This window comes from Odontomachus brunneus, unplaced genomic scaffold (assembly GCF_010583005.1).
Source record: "Odontomachus brunneus isolate Ranch 3 - 2012 unplaced genomic scaffold, Obru_v1 Obru_scaffold_052, whole genome shotgun sequence".
Lineage (NCBI taxonomy): Eukaryota > Metazoa > Arthropoda > Insecta > Hymenoptera > Formicidae > Odontomachus > Odontomachus brunneus.
Window position 1 is genome coordinate 1,166,453 of NW_022639502.1, and position 25,414 is coordinate 1,191,866.

Below are 25,414 nucleotides of genomic sequence, written 5' to 3' on the forward strand. Positions count from 1 at the left end.
TACAGGGTGTGCCGCAACCAGCGAACTCAATCGAAGCAATTAATACCATTATTTTGGGAAAGGTGTGTCTCAAGCGTTTATCTCGTCCCGCGAAATTAGTTTCCGCCACGTCATCAGTTGCAACTAAAGTCGTTTGAATATTAAAAAAAAACAAAATATAAATTTAATATAAATGAAATATTAACTGTAAACTGCGATCAGTTTTCACCGGCCTTCTCAATATTTCAGTTAAAATGTAAACTATGTCTACAGCCTAATCTTCCATCTGTACACAGAGAAAAAAGAATACCTAAAAGATAGTAAATATTTATTTTTTGGAGGATATTATTAACATATTTATTTTAAGTTCTTTTATTTAAACAAAATAAACAATTACTTTTATGCAAAGATCTTCCTAAAATTTTAAACAGATATATATTTTTTTACTTAAAGAATATTTTATATTAATATAAATATATCATTAATATATATACTCACATCGAGTAAATATTCTTGATTTCTTAGATGTTTTTTCTCTCAGTGTACTTAATTTTACCTTATATGGATAGCGCCCATCCTAACAAAAACCTAACGACAGACGCTCATTTTTTAAAAAGAAACTGTTCCGCTCTGTTTCAGCGCGAACACACAGACGAGTGCGTGTTCAACGAGAACCTGGAGCAGCACAACTACAACACGTACAGCTCAGTGCGCTGGTCCACGAAGAAGAAGACGATGTACCTCGGCCTGAACCGTTACGGCCAGCCGAGGAGGGTACAAACCAAAGGTGAGGCCAATCTGGGCAGGCTATCGGCCTACGCCAGGGTGCTGACACGGGCAGCACCGCTCGACCGCGTGGAAGCCTTGCAGAGGCAGATACTGGGTTCCAAGCACAATGTGCGCCATCGGCATCACGACCGCACGCCTCGTGGCCAGCACGGCGACGTGGCGCAGCAGCAGCCGAACTGTCCGCCCCTGCCGATGCAGGAGAAAGACGGCAGGGATAAGTTCAGGTGCCGCAAGCGGAAGAAGCGGAAGAAACGGAAACGACGGTGCAGACAGGGTGAACAGCCCGGTCCCCAATGCCAACTGCCCGAGGACTCCGGTGTAGGTGCCAGGTCGGAAGCGACGGACGCCGACGCGTCTCCGGAAACCACCAGCCACGTCGTCGGATGCACCACGCCGGAATCCAAGAGGTCCTGCGAGGGGGCGGCCAGCGAGGAGGCCTGCAGGCGACAGGCCCTCTCGGTGCCGGCGAAGAAGCGGAAGTCGCGGATAGACTGCGACCCGACGGCGGCCGTCGTCGTCGTCGACAGGAACTTCACGCGCAACGGTAAGAACAAAGCACCAACGTCAAACGCGAAAAAGCCAAACGTCGGCGGCGACAGTCAAAGTAAAAAGCCTGATTTGACGGACGGGAAGAAGAAGAAGAGGAAACGTCCGGCGACGACGCAGACGAGAGGGAGCGCGGCCTCGCCGACGTCGTCCCAGAAGCAGTACGCGCTTGGCACGACGTCGTCCCAGGCCTCTTCGTCGCTAACGGCGCCGCCGGCCAGCAAGGTGCGGGCCTCGACAGCATCGTCGTCCTCTTCACCGTCTCCTCCTGGTGCATCGACCGCTCCCTCCGTCAAAAGGGTGGCCTCTTCCAAGTCTGGTCGTAAGAAGCCACCATCGTCGTCATCGTCGTCTTCGTCCCCGCCGCAGTCTCCGAGAAACGGCATCGCGAGACCATCGGTGGGTTCGCGTAGGGTAGGAAAGTCGTTCTCGGGTACCGCGGGTTCAATCGGTCAAGCGAGGTCGACGCCGTCGGCGACGACCCCGAGTAGCGAAGCGGCGCATCGGAGTCCACCGTCAACCACCAAAGTTCCTGAAACCACGACGAAACCTCCTCTTCCCTCATCCTCGCCAGCTCCTACCTCGTCTTTGCCTTGGCAAAAGTCCGCGGAGGACATCTCGGGATCGCTGTCGGATTTCTCGCTCGTCGACGAGGAGGCATCCTCCTCGTTCGCCGCGAGCGAAGTCACGACAGGGACGACAGAGTCCACCACGTCGACAGCCTCGAGCGAGATCGTGACGGACCTGACGACGTTCAGGCTGCTCAAAAAGGACGGCGAAGACAGTGGCTCCGGCGCGGACGACGTGGTCTTACGGGCCACCACGAGCTTTCCCTTCGACAGACTGGCGATGTGAGACACCCCACGGATGGCTGGAGGGTGATTTGTGTGCGAGAACGTCATTGTAAACTTACGTGTATATATGCGAGCATTCTACGTTACGACTTACTCCCACATTCGTGTACCAACGAGCGCACGACTTCTACGGTCGTGCGCCGGAACTTTGATACTCACAGCGCGAAGGACCGACGTGTTCGTATTTCGGTGACGTTCGTATTTAGTTACACACAGTTATATTTTTGTTCCCTGTACATTTTGTTTTTTCATCTTCGAAATTCGATCTGTCGTATCGTCGAAAAGATTTTTTGTCTCTGTTAATCTAACGAGAACGACGCTCAAAAGAAGCTCAAGATATTCGAAATTTCGAAAATACATAATTTCGAAAGGATTTTATGTAACTTTTGCTCCAAAGCCTCCTGCGATATTAAGCGAATATATTTTTTTATTTATTCTACGCATGAAATTGCAATTATTTTGAAATATACGCGCGAAGACGGTACGACTATTTTTTGAAGATATTAAGTTTATAAAAATTAACGAAAAGAAATTGTTTTTAATTTGACAATAATATGTTTATGTTAATGAGCTTCAGAAGTCTTGGGGTTGGTTCGTCGCTAATAAATTTCACGAGGTGCGGAAGACACCTCGGCGATGTCGAAGTGACGATTCGTAACGGTAACAAATTGCTTTCGCCGAAATCGATCCGATGTCGGTCCTCAACGTTCACGGCGAGGAAGAGACCGCGATTCGTGTCGAGGATCGATGAATATTGGCAAAAGCGAGGAGTCCTCAGAGTCACGCTTGTTCAGCCACGGGATGAACGCGCCGGCGAGGCTGTTTCTTACGCTCGTTATCCGAAAAGTGGTAATTATGGTAGCAGAGGGACGAGAGTATCAAACAGCGTAGCCAGGTAACGAGCACGAAATGTGACTTTAATCTCCGCTGCTTCTCTCCCGACGCAAAACAAGCCGCGGACTGCGTACGGAAGCGTGGCGAATGATCTAATTGCATATCCTCCTAGGTGGTTGCGTAGAGCCGTAATCTTCACATACGCATTGGATCTTACAGCAAATACTATTTAACGCGCTATTAGAAGGTGATAAGTCGACGTTGTGCATGTGAATGCGCGCTTTCTGAATTCCGAACAACTTCGGACCGTGCTGAATCTCTCGGGCGGATCGATATTTCCTCACGGGAAATTTTCCTTCGATGAGCTTTTATAGACGAAATTGGTGTCCGCGGAGTTCAGAAATACGCTGTGCACACGCTTCAAGTACATCGCTTTAAGAACGTTTCATTGCATGATTAGCTTGCATTTACTATGAAAGTGATTCAGACATGTGCATTTACAAAGAGTAAAATTACTGTAACTCTCTTGCTGATTTTTTTATAGCGTTTTTAACGTCAGTGATACACCTTCAGTAGTTTTAATAACTGCAGAGTACTTCCGGGATGACAATCTAGGTACGTATTTCCCGTCACATATTTTGTGACAAGTGTGGCTGTCTGATTCTCATCTAACGTTCCTGAACGCGGTCATCGCGCTAAACAAATGAAATCCGGAAGAAAGAAGATTCGCGTTTTTAACGCCAGAGATATAGAAGTAAGAGTAAACGATTTAGAGACGGGGCGCGGATATTGATATGCAAATTAGATATTATAAAATTGAACCTTTGAATTAAGATATATTTTAAACTCCATTTCATCAGAACAGCTATATTGTGGGTGTTGTACGGAATTACTACTCCGTTTTTCTCTTTATCGACTCGACACGAATCGCTGTCTCACCTCGTCGTCTATCGACGCAAGAAACTCCTTGTATATTACTGGCGAATTTCGTCCTAACTAGTACGATTAGCGTTTAAGCCTAAAGTAATTATACGATAGTATTTTAGCGAGCGAGGAGAGTGCAGGAGACAAGACAATAAGCGACGTGAAAAAAGGAAACGGCGTATGGGCGATGAAGTCGGCTCGACACGAAGGCCGATTCTTCTCGGGGCGATAATAGAAATCGGTCTAATTGAATGGGGATGAGCTGTCCAGCGTCAATTATTGGCAGTCTCGCGACGAAATTACGCTTCTCCCGCGTTCCATCGAAAATCGAGCGACGAACGTTTCCGATTACGCTTATTGCCGCGTAACGACGTAATTTTTTTAACTAGCATAATTGTATACGAATTGTAGGATACAAAAAATAAAGAACATTTCGGGGCGCGATCTGGCTCGCGAGTGACCACGTCGATGTGCCGCCAACACTGAGGGAAGCCCTTCCCGCGAGTGATTAGTCAAATTGTGAGTCTGTCTCTCGCAATTTCGCAATCAAGCGCAATGAAACGCAATTCCAAGGGACGACGTACATATAATTTGGGACGCGTAGAATAAATTCGTTCGATGTAATCTCAGTATTTATAACGGAGCAAAGTGGCACGCTGCTCCGTTTTAGCGTGTACGTCGATTAATCGGGTCGACAAATTGCACACGCTGGCCGCTCGAGTTCTATCCGCTCGATCGTTGTTCCTCGCGATACAACGATACCCTTCGAGAGACTCGTTTCGCGACGCTCGACGGTGCCGACGTGAAAATTGCAGAGGTCCTAATTGCAATTTCCACTTATAGTCGTGCTCCAAGTCTCTTCACGGTTCTTTACGCGCGCATACCTCGCGACGTCGCAAATTTAATCTGGGGAATTTCGATCAGCCTGGGCAAAATCGTCTGATTACGTTACGAGCAGTTTCTAACGTGCCTGCCAGAAACTTCCATGGCACCATAGCACCATGCAGTTTGATCTCCGCGCGAAACACGCTCATTGCTTTTGATACTCTCTACTAGCTACAGTTCAATTTCGCGAAATTACTTGCGTAGAAAATTTCTTAGAGCCTAACTGGGGTTCAGCTCAATTTCTCAAAGTAATTATGGATTCCAGTTAGAAGTATGTTTCAAAGCTGCGATTTTTAATGGGGCAAGTCAAAGTATTCCCAATATTTCTTTATTTTATGTTAAAATTGAATAGAATATGTTGATTCTACAAATAATTCCTTTGTTCAATAGAATGCCCAAAGTATTTTAAGAATATTTTATTTTTTCATATATTTTATAATTTTTTTCATATTTTACTTTGTTGAGAAAATAATTGATGTAAAAAAGGGATTCCCTGCTTGGTACCATAAAAAGTACACAGACTTATCGATCTAGATAAAAAGCGCAAGTTTACATAGTATTTCTTTTTTAATTTTAAACAGAGAACCCATGTTTGAGACAATTGGTATAGGATAACAATCGTAATAGGATAACCAGTTTTGGGACATATTTGGGCATTCTAGTCAGAATTTATGCTGTATCTTAGGAAATATTTCTATGCGGGTAGTTACATACAGCCAAGGAGAATGTTTTTAAAATGTAACATCGATTGATATTGGATTTTTATACGCGATCCTCGTTACGGCCTGAACATCCGTGGAAACTGTTCGATCACCAAATGCCGCTCGAAAGATTCGTTCATACCCGACGAAAAGACATCGCGTCTATTCGTTTCTCGAGTTAAGAGTCTCATCGAATTTGTACGGAGTGTGTCTATGGGAGAATGTCTCGACCTCGCTGCGTTTTTTTTTCTTTTTCTTTCGTTCTCTCTCTCTCTGTCTTTCTCTCTCTCTTTTGTAGAAGCGACTTATTCACGTAGTAGCGTATTTATTAAAGACTTATTTATATATTGTAAACAGTTGACTCTCCGTGTACATAAATCTACGATCATTACTCATCAATCATGCGCATCGACCATGTGTTCTACGTATATGTTGTGTCTGTCCTTATAGGTACACGAATCCGTCGAAAATATCTCGATAACGTCGCTCTCGTTCTCGTCCTGTGCTCGCGAGAACATCATAGATGTGGCGAAATTTTGCGAAAATGAGAAACGCTAATTTTGTATAACACGCGAATGTTGCAAAACGAACGTCGGGGAACCGAGATATGCGCTGAAAAAACTTTTCACTAAATTGAAATTCACTTTCGTACGATGAAAGATCATCGTGTGGATATATTTCATGGAATTTAAACGCGACGCTTGTCTGCACACGGATAAATGCAATTTTATCGCGGTGATATCGAAATGTTCCACGGTCGTTTCGCAAAGCAAGTTGTTTCCCGTGCGCGGTAATGCTCGTTATGTCGTACATTTGATAATAGTTGCTGGCAAAGTGAGCTGCTGCTTCCGCCGGAACTGAAATTGGACCGCTTCGCGACGTGCGACAACCGCGCGTTCCCCGCTTAAATTCAACATACCAAATACATACGCGATGTTACGACGAGGCTGCTGCAAACCACTTTCAAAACAACAATCTCTCAATTAATTGTAGCTCATTTGGCAGACGTATCATTGCGAAAGAGAGATCTCGGCATAAATTACGCGATGAAAGCTGACGAGCTTGAGTTGACGAGCATTTTCAAAATATACTTACTCGACTTTTCATTGAAATTTCCACAAGCCACTAAATCATGGAACGTATCATGAGAACTATTGTCGTCGGAACGATTCGCGACCGCCTGACTGTTGCGCTCTGTACAACAATGGTCAACTATAGGGATCTCTGCTTTGTCAGCTATTTGAATTTAAATTCTGCGGAAATAGATACTTCCGCGTGCATAACACACCTTCTGCGGTGCAATAATAAGCTTTCTGCACTCGTTACATTACACTTTACGAGACTTCCACGACAAAAAACAAAACAATCTTCTCTGCACGATGTCGTGTGTACGTATGCATGTGTGCGTATGTATGTTAGTGTGAGTGTTTCAATACGCGTGCGCTGATATTTTCAACGGATTCCGAATTGTCTCAATAAAGTAAAGTATGCGTGCTCTGGCGAATGAGATAAGACGAGCGGCTCGACGGGGTTAAGAGTGAAAGACAACTCATTACGAGACAGCGCACTCAGGCTGCATGAGTCTAACGATAAACGAGGCAACAATGTTTGTGAAATTCGGGAAGGTGTACGTGGATGCGCGAGTGCGATGCTTATCGAAGCGATTAATTGCTGAAATAATTAGCGACGTAGAGAGAGGCACGCTCTAGGCATGGCGAACACGTAATCTCTGATGCTAATTACACTTTCAGATTAGTTCTAGAGATGCAATGATGGGAGAGATATTATACCTTTTTACGGTGTTGTGTCACGAGTACACCGTTTGATCTCTGTCCACGTCGCTGATCACAACTGCGGGCTTTTCCCCTGTGCTGAGGCAACGATACATACACCTCACTCATTAACGTCCCTCAAACGTTGGATTATCGGGTAATTGACGCGATAAGTCTCCTTTTTATAAACACATGTATACAGCAAAATGATACGCAAGCACGATCGCATCGTCGGCACAATTCTGGATTCGAAGGTCGAAGCGTAACCAGTCTAGCACTGCCATGTTTAAGATGTATTTAATTTTTTCATAGACTGAGAAACTAAGATTACAGACGAATATTTAATTGTTAAAACTCCGATGAGACAAGCGAGGGGCCGCGCTGATCGACTGATCGATCGAAATTTCACCCGCGTATGCTCGATGTACGGCGGTATGACTTCGGAGACGAGATACCTAAAGTACATTGGCCGCGTGACGACGACTTGTCCTCTCTCAACCAAAACACCGCCAATTTCGACGCTACCTTGTGATATGATTCAGAAACCCTTTCCTCTTCTGTCCCATTCCCAAGGAGGTACACACTTCTCTATCGTCGCCTTCGCGAAAGAGGACGAGGAGCGGGAGAGCAGATACTGGAGTGAGAGATATGGGAAATTAATCAGTACAGAGTCGACAAAGCAAATATCCCGTGAAGCCGAGCGATATTCCCGAACGCGCGTCTCGCCCGCTCGTCTCCTCTCTCTCGCTTCTTGGACGCTGAACCCCACCATATCGTCGCCATATAATTTTTAGAAGTAATAAAAGAAATATTATTGAATATAAAGCTGTGTTGTATTATTCTCACTCTCGACGTACACTTCATCGTATGTGTATCTGCATTAAAATTTTGTTAAAAATAACTCATCATCAAAGGGAGAAGATAATTTGCGCAAAAAACAGATGCTGCATAAAATTATTCTTTTTACTGCTCAGAGCACACTATATCAGTGCTTTGCGAAATAATATTGGTAAGTTGGAGAAAACTCGAAAGCAATCTCTTATATCGGCAATGAAATTATATCGCAAGCAAGCCGTATAATGTTCGCGATGTAAATTTCCCGCGTTGTAAAATATGGCATTGTTAGCGGGAAGGAGAAAGGAAGAGATCACGAAACTTTTTCTCTTTAACCAACGCGTCTCGAGCAGCGGATTAACGCGGACGAATTTAACCGCTGCGAGGTCAGGATTGGCAAAATGAAATATTTAACGCAGGCAGGCAGGCGCGCGCGAAGCAAGTGACAGGTAAGTGCGCATAATGTAAGATGCTCGTTATAAACTTATCGAACACGACCGTGCACTTAAATACAGCCGTAAAATCCTTTGCGGAAAAATCGCACGAATCGAGGAGAGATCGCGCGCGTGACATAAATCGCTGTATGCTTAACTTGTTTGCACACTAATTCCAGGTACGGCTCAATCCTAAAAGATGATGTATCAAATAAAACTTATACATCGCGGCTGAGTATGTGTAATGTCATTACAGAGACAAATTCGAGCCGTATCGGCCAATTTGAATTATTTCATAATAAGCAACCCCTCTTGCAAATTTAATTTGCAATTAAAACAATGAAAATAAAATAGTCTTTGAGAAAGAATGACGTTCATTACTTCTCCCAAGAACAGGTAACCAGAAGAAGATTATTTATCGTTTCAAACAAATTACGCGGAAAAAGATTTTCACTGCCGCAGATAATCATGCTTTGTTGAAAACATATTTGTTCCTGTAGCTAAAAATTAGCTAAAACTGTTTACAACTGTTACTATTTCAGTTTCGTAATTAAATACATGTTTACTGACAGCTATACTTTTAGGTATCCATGTCACAACAAAATTTAGCTACCACACATATTCTCGCCGCAGCAGTTAACTCTTTTTTTCCGTGTATGTTTCCGTCGCACGTCATTACTTTCTATTAATAGATATTCCCTACCGAGTATTGCTTTGCAAGTTGTACTCGCTGTACAGCGAGTACAGACGTTAAGAATTCTACTTCTTCATTTTTCAGCAGGATTACTGGAGGATTAGTGTAGTTGTCGCATATGTATATATATACTATGTGCACATATTTAACGGAATAAGCTAACTTCTCATATCGCGTTCGCGATAAATCCTCATGCAGGGAACAAGTGTAATTACCGTCCGAAAACTGGATGCAGCCCCTTACCTTTCATCGACGTTGAATTCGCGTAGCTCTGTCGATTAAAAGATTGACTTTCGTTATATCCAGTTCATCAAACTGTTTGTCGTTGATGCGAGCGACTCACAGCGCGTATAGTCATGAATTATGTACGCCGTTTAACACGTCTTTGCTGAATAGCGCGCACATACAAATATATTCTCGTTGCTACGACAAGTCGCTCATTGCAGCGCCCTGCTTGATGCAAAATAAGCGGCTCATCGGCATCTCCGGAACGTAAACAAGCGTAAAATGCATGCGCGCGGTCGCGTCGAACGCCGGAAACTATTAAGGCTGCACACGCGTTGCGGCTTGCAAGCCACGCAGAAACAGAGAATATAGATCAGCACTCACACCCCCCTTTGTTGTCTGCGTCTCCTCCCATTGTTGCCAGTACCATAATTAATGATCGATGTTACGATAAGGCATAAAAGTCGCCCTGCCGCACGGGAACAATTGCGCAGATTGCGGTGCATTGTCCGCGCTCTTACCCTATATTTACGTAATCTCAGTGCCCCTTAAATAATTGTCTTTTAATAATCATGTTTTCCAAGTAAAGAGCATATCGCGGGACACCGATCGTATCGTTAAAATCGCGCACGCACACTCTTCCACCTTAGATTATTCAAAATCTGAATCTATATTTCGACGAAGCAAAATATTCCAAGTTTACAGATATTCAACTAAAGCATTTAACAGCGCAAAATTTCTAAAATCCCAACATTTGAGAAGTTAAAAGTTCTTAAAAATTCGATTTCGACGTAGCAATCATAATTAGTACTAGACATTGTTCCGCATGTCACAGTTACTTGATAAAAAAAGAAAAAACAAAGAATACCCAAAGTATGTCCGCTCGAAGTCCCGAATATAATTGTACCGTGTGTCATAACTCGAAAGTATAAAATCTCGGTTTTATAATGCGCACAAATACCTGCGCGTTCATAAGTCACCAACATTCCGTACGAGCTAGGAAATGTGTACCTGTGTCGCAACAAGTAGTATATCGGCCGTTTTATAAGACTTTATAAGAGTACTTGCATATCTAATGCGTCGTGCGGGTATGCCTCCGTTGCTCCGTATATTGTCGATCTTTCATGGCACTTATATTAGCCACTTACGGATCATGACCGTAATCATAATCTCCGCTATTAACATAATCCCGACCTATGGCCTGCGCGACGCGCGTATTTCAATTTATAATTAACGTTCTTCAGTAAACGTCCTCCGTCCCAACTCGCCGCGACCCACAGGCGAAACATGACAAACGCCGCAAAACGTGCGCCGTCCCTAATCATAATTGAACCCACAATCGGGATCCTTGGTTTTTCGACATCAGACTTTGGTACGCGCAAACCCTTGATCGACTATCACGGCAGTCCAGCACAGAACAATGCAACTGGCGGCAATTCAGGGTGCAATTTTGAAAGAGCGAGTCAAATTGAATTTTAATTTATTACACAGTAAATATCGAGATATGAAATATATCGAGTAGATATCGAGTATCGAAACGTTCACCTGCTTATTTGTATCGCCTCGATGCACTTGAGATTAAGATTCTGACTTATGATTTGCGTGATAGAATAATATCTATTCTGGAGAAACACTGATCTCTACAGCCGATTACTTCTAAACACACAATGTATTACAAATACCAACATAATATCAATGTGAGAACAAGGAAAATAAAGCAAAGTAATCGCTACTTGGAAGCCTCTGTATGTCTGGGCGATCTTCAATAATGATTCTAACTACAATTCTAGCTACAACCACAGATTACTAACTGAACGTGTTGATAGAATATGCACATCAATCTTTGCGGTCTTTCGTTGCGCTTGAACATACATTTTGCGACGTTTCACACGTAAAATCAGCGCCATTCACCCATTATCGCAGATATCCATCACGATCGACCCACCGACGATGAGCATCCCGCACATTTTCAACCCCGGGCTGCACTTATATCCTTATCGAGCAAGTAAAGACAGGTGGTACGATGGCATTACAGGCCGCTTTGCTCTATCAAACTTTATTAGGTGAATATCGATGATACCGCCCCGCGCTGTTATCGGCACCATTGCCGCCATCATTCCACCACATTCTCCGCATAAGTCGATTAGCTGTCATGAGGTTTGATTATTCAAATTAGCGAAGATACCAGAGCGCATTGATAATTCCTGTAGATACGGAGAACGTTGCACCAGAATCCGTAATTCCTCGACATCTTGGGGCGATTCTCACGATACACTTAATTCTTTACCTGGTATATACAGGGTGTCCAAGAAATGTCACAGGTGATTGACTTAGCGGTGAATTCGACGTCAATTTAATCTCAGCGAAAATTCGGCCCGGATATCTTTTCATTACCCCTTGATCGTCAATATCTTGATTTGTAATTTTCCTAATTCGGTCATTTTCTATTTTAAGGTAACACGCGTTGATAATTATTAATAAATTTAATAGTTATCCAGCTATTCGACGAATAATAATTCAATAGAAAACACGACCATGAGAGAAATTGCACGTTCCGTCAATTACAGAAACGTTGAATAATTGAAGCGAAGAAACAACGCAGACGTTTAGGAATTAGGCCGGCCGTGCCGGGATATTTTGCTCCTTTCGGCTTGTGGCAGTCTTCACCCGAAGGTGCGACATTTCGCTCAGGGCGGCAAGAAATCTAACGCCTGCCTCGCGCTCCCGGTAAACCCGTTGCGCGCTACGATGCACTTGTCTTGCACGTAGACGAGGTAGTTGCAGCCTCAGTGCAGCGCTCGTTGCCGGTTATACGCGCTCGACGACGACGGCAGCTGCGGCATGAAGTCAAATGGATTTTTATCTGGCTGATTGCGAGCAAGCGAACGAACGAGCTCTCGTCGCAGAGTTTCCAAGTATATTTTCTTAATCCGTGAGTTCGCGCTGCGCTCAGATACCAGAAACTATTTTCTCTTTCTCTCTCCCTCTCTTTAAGTGATGATTACACGGATTATTACAAATAATTGGCAAATAATTTCTTTCTATATCCCCGTTTCTTTTAACCCTCTATACTAAATTCTCATTATGGGAGAAGTCTTTTTCCTTAAGATCGTATTTCAAGTAATATTATACGTATGAGACTTTCACAATCGTTTTATTTCGTACAGAATATCCCTTCAAGGGATAAAAATAAAATTATGTTGTTTCTACAAGTCTCGTGTGAATTGCGTTGTTATGTACATAAAACTTGTTGCAAATTTTTTTTCGATCATCTCAACTAATAAAGAATGATAAATATCATTACGATGAAAGCTCTGTTTAACTTATTGATGCAGGAGGTACGCGAAACTTTTCTCAAAATGTTTTGCGTCTGAAAAAATCGCGGACTACTATTCTAGGAGGGAGGTACGAGGAATCCAAACAGGGGTTCAATGTGGTTATACGACACGTCGATACGCATTAAAAGCGTCACACCGGTGTGTGTATTAGCCTGCGTAATTTTAGCACTCGCGCCACTCGAACGAACTCTTTTCGCGTTGCGTCACGCGATGTCGGGACGTGGGTGAAGAAGCTTCCGTCTCGTTATGTAACGTCCTTCGTCTGCGCGACCCTCTTCAGTTCTATTCCTATCTATACAACGGTGAAAGGAACACGCGAACGTCGCGACGGCGATTTGTTAATCGCTTCGGTTAATCCTTTGCCATCCAAATTATCTCGCCGATATGTTCTCACCGTTTCGTCCCCGAGTGAATCCGACGCGTAAAAGCGTGGCGCATCTCCGTTTCGCATGTTCGATTTCATGAGAGGCAAACAATTGTATCGTTTATTCGAAGCTGGCTTGAGTAAACTCATCGCGCGCGTAAATCTCGAGCAATTGAGAACAAACGAGTCTCTCAAACATTATTACGGAAGCAAGATGTACGAGTTTACAAAATCGTCTTCTGCAAACGCGCAGAATCACATCCCCGAACAGTCCACATCCGTTTGGATATACCACAAATTGTAGAATACAAATATTGTCCTTTCTTCGCAAACAAGTAGTTGAAATCACCTAAAATAATCCTCACGCGCCAAGTTACACATCAAGTGAGCTCTCGTGATCAACTCACATCAAGTTCGGTTTATAACTTCTTTAACTAACTTTGGCCGGCTGCTCGCGAGGCAACTAGAGACGCAAGCTGGAATGCATAACACGGCCGTTTAAACGGCGCGGATGATTGAGCCGGATCATAATATGGAGTTATTGGCAGAAGATAATTTCGCCTTGCGCGTACGCTACAAACACCGGATTATCCGTCGCGAACACAGAGAGGAACCGTTTGATTAAAAACACGGAAAATAGATCAAAACACGAGGGAAAGAGGCGGATAGGATAGGGGTAAATCATCGGGTCCTCGATCCTTTCGCAATGACGTAGCGAGGTTGTTGCACGGCCAGTCGCGTAGCCTCGACTTATTTTACGTGGTTACGTGCCATCCAGCGTGGTCATAATTAATGCGTGATTATGGCATACCCCGAAGAGTCGTCTCGTGAAGGACAGATCGAGTTCTGACGTAAAGGGACAGTCACACCACCGATCATTCTTCGCGTTTCGAATATCGATGGCATTACTTTAAAACGGAGATGCCAAAGTCTATAAAGCGGAGTCTATAAAAGGAAGAAATGAATGAATGAATTTAAAGAACTGAACTGAAATTCCTTTTGTACTTCTTAAATCTCCGAAATCGGGAGTAATTGGTATCACAAAATGATACCAAGTTGTTGATATCAGTTTGTAATACTAATTTTCGTGAGCGACTAGATGAATAAAATGTAACGATTGTGAGTGAGATACTTTATGCGCTCAGAAGATACATTGTATGCGATGCAATTTAGAACTTCGCGGAATTCTCGTTTTGCCGTCTTACACGAGACTCGACCCATAAACACGCATTAATTCGCCTATTACACCGCCATCAACCCTTTAATGTCTTTCAATTCAAGCAGTTGCTCGCTCAAAAAAAAAAGTTAATGAGGAAACACGCGCTACAATGAGCGAACTACGTAGAATTTCAGTATTCGGCACACATTCTTCATTGCTTGTTCAAACATCGTTAATTTTTGTTCTTGTGCTAATTACCGCACATTCCTATCTTTTCGCGATAATAACGCTCGTAGTGTGAGAACTCCATAAATGGAGCGGAGACAGGGAGATTCTGTCAGATTATGTGAGTGTCACGCTAATGCAAAAAATTCATAATGATATTAAACACGTTCGTATCTCTAAAAAAAAAATATTTAAAAATTAACAAATATTTATTATATTAATATGTATCACATTAACATATTTACTTAAATAAAAATTCTCTTCATTTAAACCAAGTATTGCTTAAATATTTGTTAATTAAAAAAATTTTTTTTCTTAGTGTAATAGCAGTCGTGTAAAAATCCTATAAAAGACCGAGCACACACGAGAAGTTTCTCTAGGATCATGTGACAATACAAAATATTGATAACAATGACGTACACTTGTCAAATTTTTATCAGTAATAAGGATGGAAAGTACTCAAACTGTCGAGGATAAGTAAATTTTTAATATTTTTCTCTTCTTTTATATTGAACGTGAATACTTAACCGATTGACTGCGTTTTGATCAATACGTAATTTTTACATGTTCACATTAAACGCTGCAACGTGAAAGAGTTTTTTTCTCTTAATATCTCAAATATTTTCTCGAAGATAATCTGTTATATTTCTTGTGCGCAGACAAACGCACATGTCGCTGTCTGCGACTGTCAAAAACACGTCCTGCTAAATACGTCAAACATGTGACTCGGTGCCAAGTGTGACATCTGTCCAAAGAAAAAGTGATAGATGCAGTATGGCAGTATTACCAAAATTAACTGCAGGTATTGTCTCTATAAATCATTGAAAACTATGCGGCGATCGGCTTTACTTTTGATACAAACTTTGATTAAATTGAATGGACTATCAGAAAATAAAAATAGGGTAATATAAGAGTTTAAACACAAATTTTTTAGTGTGATAAAAAACTAATAATAATATTGGTGAGTTCTCCATGCGATGTGGGAGAAAAATTTATTTATTAATTATAAAATGATCAAATGTTACCATACGTGTTTCAATCTTTATGCAAAACCTTCTTCAATGGTAACAAAACGAAGTCATAATAGAATAAAACATAAAAACGATGTCAAATGCAATCATAGAACGCAGGTGTTCGCATGTCAGAAATTGGAGGATACATACATAAAAACTTTAAACTTAAGTCTTGAAATCCGTAACTTTTCTATAAGAGGAAAGTTAAATCCTATAACTTTCTTACTTTAAATTCTTATGTTGCCTTATTTTTATTTTCTGATTTTTACCTAAACAGTTCCTCCTTTTTAAAAATAATAATTTTGAATAAACTATCAACATGCTATTTTCAGTCGAAAACTATCTCGTTCCCTCAATAATGATAGAATTCTCTGTGCGAAAATTCTTTATCGCTGGTGTTATTAATCAAATTAAAAACTATTCTGAATTATTTGCTATTCTGATCATTTCCCCGAGAATTAAAAATGAATGAGGTCAAGAGATTCCTTGAGCAGTTCACTTGATCAACTCACATTGATCTACAATAGAAGAAAAACAATTAAGAGAAAAAATAGATAAATCTACGTGAATCTAAGTCAAAGTTGTTGCAGATATGAAGATTTCCTGCGAGGACATAATATAAAATAAAATAAAATACAGTATTTCGAGTCTAAAGAATTTCGAAATTCGTTTAAAATCGAAGATTTCAAAGCTCGAACTAAATGTTTACCCATAAATTTTGCAAAAGAATCGCCTTACAAGACTTCTCGTTTTTGCTCCCGGGAAGGAAAGTTCTGCACTACGGCACTGCACCGACGGAAGATACTGACGTTTGCGGCGGACACGGCAGAGCGAGCACGACGCATGCGTTAGCTACGCGTGTCGAAAATGGCGACGGTAGTTCGCCCGCTGCGACGCGTGTCGCCGTTTGCACGCCACTTTCGCGATGTCACGCGCGCGTACGCCTCGTGGCGTGTCGACAGCGGGCTGAGGAAGTTCCAGAAGGGCGTTGGACTGTTGGCTGCCGCTTCCGTCACGTTCCTCTTGGCGCAGCAGTGCTTACGACCAAAGGTGGTGCACGCCTTGAAACCTCGCAAGGTATGTACAGGCTAACCCAAAACGCAACGCGTCTTGCCGCTGCGGCGCCAACTTGAATGGAACGTCACATGGGTTACGCGCCGTGCGTAGCACGATGTGAATGGGCCATGTGTAGTGAAGTTGCACGAGACTGCAATAGGACTCCATTCATTGACCTTTCGGAGCCGCTGCGCGCTGTAATGGGCTCTCTTTTTCTCCCTTGTACCCATATATTTCTCCTTTTTAGCGAAAGGTAAGACGTATTGCTCTCAGTATAATAGTACTGATAGCTCTCAGTAATATAGTATTGATCTCAGTATTTTATAAGTGAAAATGGTATCCATTTCTTTCCTATTATATTATATACTATGTATGATATAAATTCTACGATTTTATTTATATTTTTGTGAAATAAAAAAACTCACAAAAGAGCAAAATTTTACTTCAAGTTGACATAATTTGATATGTACACAAATATGTATACTCTTATTTTTTTAATTTATATTTTATATAAAGATTCGTTCATTTTTCTCTCTTTTTTTTATTCAAATCTATACGTACACGCAAAAAAATATTCTGTAGTGACAGCTAGAAACTTTCTGTTACACGAGGTTCAGTTGCAACAACAGAAAAGTCTGTTCCAATAATAACTGAAGAATTATTCACATCAACGATTGCTTTCGATTGAAAGAACTAAAATTTTCCAAAAAAATGGTTATCGTAGATGATTATTCTGTTGTTCTCACAGAGGGTATCGGACTGAATAGTATATAGCAACAAGAAACGATATCAAGGTTACCGCAACCGAAAAGATTCGGTTGAAAGAAGTTGAATGTTTCTGCTGTGGATAGTGATCCGTATTAGATGAGCTATATTTTCGCACATGTGCGTTACGGCAGTAAATGCAAGAATACTGCAGTATACCACTCATAGGCGCTTAAAGTTTTATTGGACTTCATTCTATATTTATCGATATTAAATTGTATATTATTATACTAATATTATAGTATACACCGCATCCCTATAGAGATGAATTTTAAAATATATGTTGTATATAGTCATTTGATGAAACAATACTATTGTTTTAAATAGTATTTTTTTAAAGTTTCTTTCAAAATTTAGTAATTCGATTTGTTTAATTTGGATTTTCTTGGATTTTTTTATTTTTTCTTATTTAGATTGATCATTATAACATTCTGTTAAAAATTTAAAAGTAATTATCACTGATTCACTACATTATATCAATATTCAACGCATATCGAATGTTATTGCATTGTTCCAATATCTATCAGCAAATTATCCAACAAACACCAAGTAAAAATTATATAACTTTTATTTGGTGTTTGCTAGGTATGTTATAATATACTGTGAACACTGTAAGAATACATTATATAAGCATAAATCGTAAAAATATCGTTGGAGTCATCGGGTATCACCGCATGCCGCTCGATCGTCAGGTTAGGCAACACTTTAACGGAATCAGGACTGGATGGAAGGGTGACCGGGTGGTATTATACCGCTTGGGATCGAAATTATCGCGGGAGGATTCACGAAAGTTGGAGTGTTGTTGACAACTTTCGATACCTAGTGGCTTATGAGACATGAGAAAATTAGGAATATATAAGTATATTTTTTAAATATTGTATCTTTCACAACATTTCAATTCGGTTGGGATGACCGAATATATGTTTAGCACAACAGAAACTTTCCAACAGAATTTCTTTTTTGTAGCAACCGATTTTTCAGTTGATTCCTGAGGAACCGATAATTTCGGTTGTTGTAACTGAAATTCGGTAATGCAAACCGAATCATTTTTTGCGTGTAGGTTGCACCTCTACTGCGCCCAGCGACTCCGATACCGCTGACGATAGCGAATCATCCGCAGGCGGATACATAGGGAGCCGAGGGATAGCAGAGAAAGTAAAAGAGTAATAAATTGTTCGGCGCGTTTGAAAGCGAGTTTCGAGAGCGTCAGGAATGAAGGCGCCCGATTGATCTCGGTTGATTCCCGATCGTGAGACCGAACGTGAAGATACGTTGAGTTAATAACACGGCCCGGGGGGAGCGGATCGGCTTTTGTGTCAAACGATCTTCCAGTGTAGCGGCACCACGCCCTCCGAACGATCACACAATCGATACGACCGTAGCTTAACCCATCCGGATCTTTCAACGTCTCTATTACGACCCGAAGAATCCCCAAGATTCTCCCGAAAAAGCAGATTGCCGTCGTGAAGTAAACTATGAAGCTGCGTTTAGCCGATTTTTACAATATGTAAAATATGATTAAAAGGATTTATTAATTGTACTCGTATAAACAATACAGGCACGAGTTAAATTAGAAATCCTTTTCTTTAAAAGAATTTACTCAATTTAGAAATCTTTAATTTTTAAATAATCTTTAAAAAAATTTGTTAATTTAGGGAGTTAATTAAAAAACCAATATTATTCATAATTATTATGTAAATTGTTTCATTAATTAACACTTCGTTCGGTTCATCTCTAAAAATTATTTCATACAATCAAATTTCCGAGAAATCTTATCCTACGTCTCATTTGTCTTGCCGAAAAATTAATTTCAACAATATGGAGCGCACCGTGTACATGTCCTCTTTAATGTCGGGCTTTCAATCACGGTTTTACCGATAATTCCTCGCAACATTTCCCCTGACGCGCTGGGAAACTTTTCGGTTTTAAGCGCCACGTCGTTTAGTGCTCACTAATGGGACGTTGACATACGCGTTTCATCGATCATACGACGTTTCCGAGGACGTGGATGCCTCCTAGGGACGGAGTCCATCCTGAACAAAACGAAAGACAGACAAATGGCCGGCGCTTCACACCGCACTCTTAATCCAAACTGTGTCTGCAAGAGCAGACACGATGCACCCGGCCCTTTGCCATGGGACACCCTAATCTGAGTGCGATGTACCTACTAAACTTCCTTTCCGTACCTAACCGCACGTGTACCCATCAATTACCACGTGAGAATGTCAGGAAGCCGAGCCTTCCTGACAGAATCGCGCACACTTGGATCTCGTATTATTTATGATGCAATTGGACGGAATACATTCTGATACATTTCACAAGTACATCGTTAGTATGCAGATTATGCTTTCAGGAAGTGCAGGAAAATATATTTCTTTCGCGTAGAAATGCGAATGTATAGTTCTTAAAGAGAAATTTTAACGCGTAGAGTTTAATTTCACGAGACGCACCAAGTCAGGTTACATAACGTTGCAAGATGAGCAAAGGACGAAAGCAGAAGCAATAATCTACGCGAAATAGTCTACCGTGTTCTGTCATCGCGTTGACTTGTGCGAGAATCCCGAAGATATTCTTTAGCCGCGTTGCTGCCAAGAATTCGGCGAGAATAGGACGTCCGCAAGACTGCCAAAATGTCGTGCTACGTGAAGTGGCGCACGTCCGCGTGGCGATTAATGTGAAATAATATGGAAATACAAATTATTCTTCACGGACAATTATCCTGAGCATAGTAAGAACGTCCGAAGGTAACAAAGTACAAAACTACAATCGTTCATTACTCCTGACAGCACGCGAATTACTTTTGACGAATAATACTCATATCACCACAAGTCTCATGAGTCGAAACTTTTTTCACAAACGAAAGTTCAGATGATCAAATCGTCCAAACAATTATTTTTTCTTTTTTTATAATAGCAAACTACGTATCCGATCAAGAGTAGAATTAAAATAGATCTGCCGAAAGTGTAATCGCGTTTGACTTGATTCAGCCGCACGAATATTGACGTTTCTTTCGAACAAGAAGCGATATTATATAATCTTCAGTCCCGATTTAATTATTTATAGTTTATTTATTAATTATTTATAGTTTATTAATTATTTATAGTTTATTCTTACTCCTTTAATTAAATTAAAAATTTCCCCGAGTACTTCAAACGACGGGGCAATTCGGTAAATTCACAAATATGATGCAGCGTATTCTATAGCGCGATTTAATGCACATAGCCTGAAGCGAGTCATGTCAAAATTTTTTCACCGACGAATAATAGTCTTCTAGCGAGAACGAGAGGGCGGAGGGAGAAATGCCCGATCACCCGATTATGCTTTATTACGAGACGTGGCGCGACGTTATCGTCGTGCATTACGTATGCAGAGGCTTGTTTGACGAGCGACTTGTGGTAACTAATGGACCAGATCCTCCTACTACCATCTTCTATCGAGGTGTCCCTATCGACAATACCCACAAGTCCTTCTGGTCAGATTCGTTATAGCAGGACTTCTGTGTATGCAAGACGTGGACACAGAGAGAGAAAGAGAAAGAGAGACAGTGAGAGGGAGGGAGAGGGAGAGAGAGAGAGAGAGGAAAAGAAAGAGAGAGGACCAAACTCTTGCCCGATCAGAAATGCCTTTTTTTCTAACGGAAAAAGTTTACACGTCCGAATATTAGTCTATAATTGGATCAACCTTTTCATGATCGATGCGTCCTCCATCGTCGTGATCACGCTAATTGGACTATTGAAATTATTTATTAAAATGCAAGCGATGTATGTTTTGTTATTTTGACACAAGTTCCATTCGAATGTACAGGACGTCTCAGAGTTATTGTTGTTTTTTCTTTCTCCCTCTTTCTCTCTCTCTTTGTAGATTTTTCAAGATTTCTTCAAAAAGAAATCAGAGATAGTTTAATCTTCAATGTCACAACTAATTTTGTAATCACGTTTCGCAAATCGCGATGAAGTTTATACGAAATCGATCGTGGAATGTTACAAGGTGTGTTATGCGGTAAAATACGGGCCATTAAGCTTTACTCGATACGACGATGCCGAAGTGCTGATAATATTTATCCCAGAGGTACGAATAAATCTTCAAAGTGTACCGCCGCACTCACAAAATAGACGACTCGCGAATGTGTTTCGAGCGATTTATCTTTTCTCGCGTATACCTCATAAGCATCCATTACGCGAGGACCGTTTTACCGAGATCGTCCTGTATAACGTGCACGCCATTATTCACATCAACATTTATGTACGTTTATGTACCTTACCTCTCTCCCCTTGTCTTCTAAGAAGTGTGCAGCAACACCGTCGCTCATGCACCCCGAATAATTCGAACGCGCGAGAGAGTGATGGATTGGCCGCGTACACCTTCGTAGGTATTATCGGCGATAGCCGATAAATCAGATTCAGGCATCGACGCTACACGATTAAGGGCCCCGAAAAATCGTCAAGTCGAACCTGCTGCGCACGTGTGTGCACGTGTTACACCCGACACGATGCTGCTATCCGATACTCCGCACCGCTTGTCGATCCCGCACGAAGGAAGCCGAGAAGGGAAGATAATTAATGCGAAGTAAATCCCGTTGTAACATCGCGCAGGAACGGATGGCATTTACGAGACAGCGTAATTTTACAAAGGTGTGGAAATCATCGGATCGAGGCAGTGTTCCCCCCCCCCCTCCTCTCCTCCCTCGCTTATTTATTCCCCTAAATAGAACAATTTTCTAAGATGAATCTTTTTATAGGAACGTGAAATGTGTTTAAGAATTAAATTAAATGTGTTAAACGTGTTTAAGAAAAAGAATCGTGATAAATTGTAAATTTTGAGTACTATAAAAGAGAGAGAGAGAGAGAGAGAGAGAGAGAGAGAGAGAGAGAAAGAGAAAGAGAAGAAAAATTACAGAATACAAACTTGACCTGACTTTATGTTAAGAAAAAATACATGAAAATTTATTTTCGAGATAAAAATCTATTTCACAAAAAATAAAAAAATTTTATTTCACAGAAACAAACTTTATATATCTCACAAATAAATTTTCAAATATTTTTCCTCAGTGTAGTCTGATTATCTTAATCGACTTCCTAACTCCGTTTAGATTGTTACGAGTCCACGCGTAACACACCAGATCTGGGATTTCATTCACATTTCCTTGATACAATCAACGCTTGCCGTTATTAATTTGTCATTAATTCTACTTTCTCTATACGGTTGTGCACGAGCATCGACAATTTTTGCATTTTTACGACTAGCTATCGTGGGCGGGCCGGCTGAACATTTCACTATCGTCCACGAACGGGTACAATACAGTACCAAATGATAATCTGACGATAAGGTACGGGATAAGAATGTCAAGACTCGGTAAGGGTGCACGTGAATGCGGGCTGATTAGTACGATGGTATCGTTGGCGCAGGCAGACGTACACGTAGGCGTAAACGTACGTACGTTCGTTTTTCATATTTATAATCAATTCGCGCACATCGCGTGTCAGACTGCACACGACAGAACGTTAATCAAAGATACTTTCAATTGAGACGTGTCCGCATGCGTCTGCGAAAAATACACGCGACTATATACGCAAGTATTGCAGATATCGCGCCTGATGATCGTATCAGAGGAGAAATTGTAGTCGAAATAAACTTCTGGAATATTATGTAAGGTGAGTTCTTACTTTCTTGTACGGTCCTCTGCTCGAATCAATATCTATTCCGTCGATTTTGCTCTCTATATGACTCATTACGAATTATTATGTACAAACATTAATATGCGAATATTACATTGAAATTGAATTGAGAGTAAACGAATATTTTTGTCATTGCATGTTATATTGAATTTAATGACTAATGAATTATTTTCCCGCCAGTCCACTTGATTATTCGAATTTCAAACTCAGAGTTAACGTTAAGATGAGAGTCAATCATTTCCGCGCTTGCATTTAGACATCACGTGGAAGCATAGAAGTCTTTGAACCGCAGCGAACCATACCAGAACGCCTGTCTGCCCTACAATAATAATAGTGTCGACCGAAATTTTGGACGCCTGCCATTGCGAACATATAAATCTTATTACACTCGAGACAATCGCGCGAAGACCCGCCAGCTCTTCGGGGTCACGAGTCCAACGGTGACACTTCCGGACACCTGATCGTTCTCTTTGGTAATCGTTGAACGTATTAATTTCAATAGATTTTATTTTATCGCTGTTTTTTATTTATTTCATTCAAAGAGTAACACATTTCTTTGAGATTTCTACTTTCTAGAGAATTTATAATCAACACAGACTTGAGAATTTTACGAGTGAAAAACTCACGGAATTTCAAAGATCCTATCATCAACGTTGCTTGAGAGAAATCTTAAGCCCGTATTAATAGTCGTTGCTTAAAACTTTCCTTAAATGAGACACTCATATTTCAGTTTAGAGTTAAATGTGAGTTTTTTCCGTGGAATCGCGATTGCAAATGTAATATCACGTATCATGTGTTTCAATTGGAGAATTCAGATCCAACTCGGAATTCAGATCTAAATATCTCACATGAGACAAGTTTCAAGTACTATTAATATAGATCTCCGACTAATATTAATAGTTGTCACTTGAAACTTACATGAGATACCCAGATTTGAACTTCGAATCAGATGTGAGTTTTTCAGCTAAATCGCAAATCTAACGTTATATATATTAAATGATTCAAATAAAAAAAGTCTAAATTTAAATCCGAAAATCTCACGTAGGGCAAATTTTAAGTAACGACTATTAATGAAAGCCTTAAGGGGATGCTGAAGCTGAAAACTTTACTGACAGAACACTGACATTTTTCTGCAAAGTTTACGTCGTATTGGTTACACAGAATTACAAATGCTTTTGAAAGTACGCAATGAAAGTACGTGCAAAGATAAATTGGAGCATTGCTATGTAACGATATGTAACGAAAACAAACAAAAAATTTTTAATGTAAAATCTCAATCTGTCAGTTAGCGTAATATTTGCTTAATCCAAAAGTTTCGCAGCTTGTACATGCCAAAAGTATGGATGCTCCAAACAGAAAAATTTTGAAGAACATTGCTCTACCTTCGTATCTGTCTTTAAAAGCTTAAAAATATCGAAAAAGAAAGAAATTTGCAGAAAGATTTCTACATATATATGGTTAGGTTTTCCGTTGAATATGGTAAAACAAAGCAACACATTCATGTAAATTCTGTATATACAAGAAATACAAAAAAGATAGCGTAATTACGTTAGTGACGATCGTCTCTGCATTATCGACATTGTTCGAGTTCGCCATCGACTCCAGCATCCCCTTAAAGATCCGAGCACTTCACGCCGATCTTGAATTTCCCTTATAGTTACATCACTATACATCCTTTTGACAATATCCTAAGGCTACTAATGAATGAGTAAAACGCACCAAGCAAACAACAACCCATTGGGTCCGTCACGCGGCAGCCTCCATTTCCCCACAATACAATCGATACCTACCGCATCGAAGAACGCACACACGAGATCCCTGCCACGTCGAATCGCACGCTTCAGCGCGACCCACGTCTTCGGTCATCATCACGGCGATGAGTTAATGCTAATGAGTGACCACGGCGATTCGTCTAAATTAATTAACGCTTCCTAAACCACCATGAAATTAGCGTTAGCGCGTGGGACGTGACGCGCTGGGTACCCATTACTCGGCTAATGGGCCAATATCGGTGTGGGTGTTACAGCTGTGGGTACACACCGTGGCCCACACGCACGCATGAACGGCCGTCACACACGCGATCTGCATCGCATGTAAGTGGATGCATGCGAAGGTGGAGGCCGGTGCATCGCGTGTTACCGCGCTATGTATCAACGACGAAACAATGCCGGTGTAATTGAATATTTGAGAGGATTATGATTTAAGAACCGCCGTCGGCGTGGGCCGCGCCCCGATTCACCCCCTGCCTCCCTCCTCATTTTCGGAGTTTACATATGTATACGACGGTTACTAAGCGCGGCGTGTGTATCGAGTAATAAATAACGATTTCGGCCGATCGTCGACTACAA

The 25,414-nt window shown here is 41.3% G+C and overlaps 2 protein-coding genes across 5 annotated transcripts in view; both read left to right on the plus strand.

The window, feature by feature from the left end:
• Positions 1 to 8,109, plus strand: part of LOC116845482 — a 129,281-nt gene extending 121,172 nt beyond the window's left edge. For both annotated transcript variants that reach the window (XM_032818221.1, XM_032818222.1), the window contains one exon: positions 619 to 8,109. In XM_032818221.1, coding sequence (XP_032674112.1) covers positions 619 to 2,169 — 1,551 coding nt within the window. In that variant the 3' untranslated portion in view covers positions 2,170 to 8,109. The remainder of the gene's footprint in view (positions 1 to 618) is intronic.
• Positions 8,110 to 16,431: 8,322 nt separating this feature from the next.
• Positions 16,432 to 25,414, plus strand: part of LOC116845484 (calcium uptake protein 3, mitochondrial) — a 32,402-nt gene continuing 23,419 nt past the window's right edge. For all 3 annotated transcript variants that reach the window (XM_032818228.1, XM_032818229.1, XM_032818231.1), the window contains exon 1: positions 16,432 to 16,647. In XM_032818228.1, the coding sequence (XP_032674119.1) occupies positions 16,438 to 16,647 (210 nt within the window). In that variant the 5' untranslated portion in view covers positions 16,432 to 16,437. The remainder of the gene's footprint in view (positions 16,648 to 25,414) is intronic.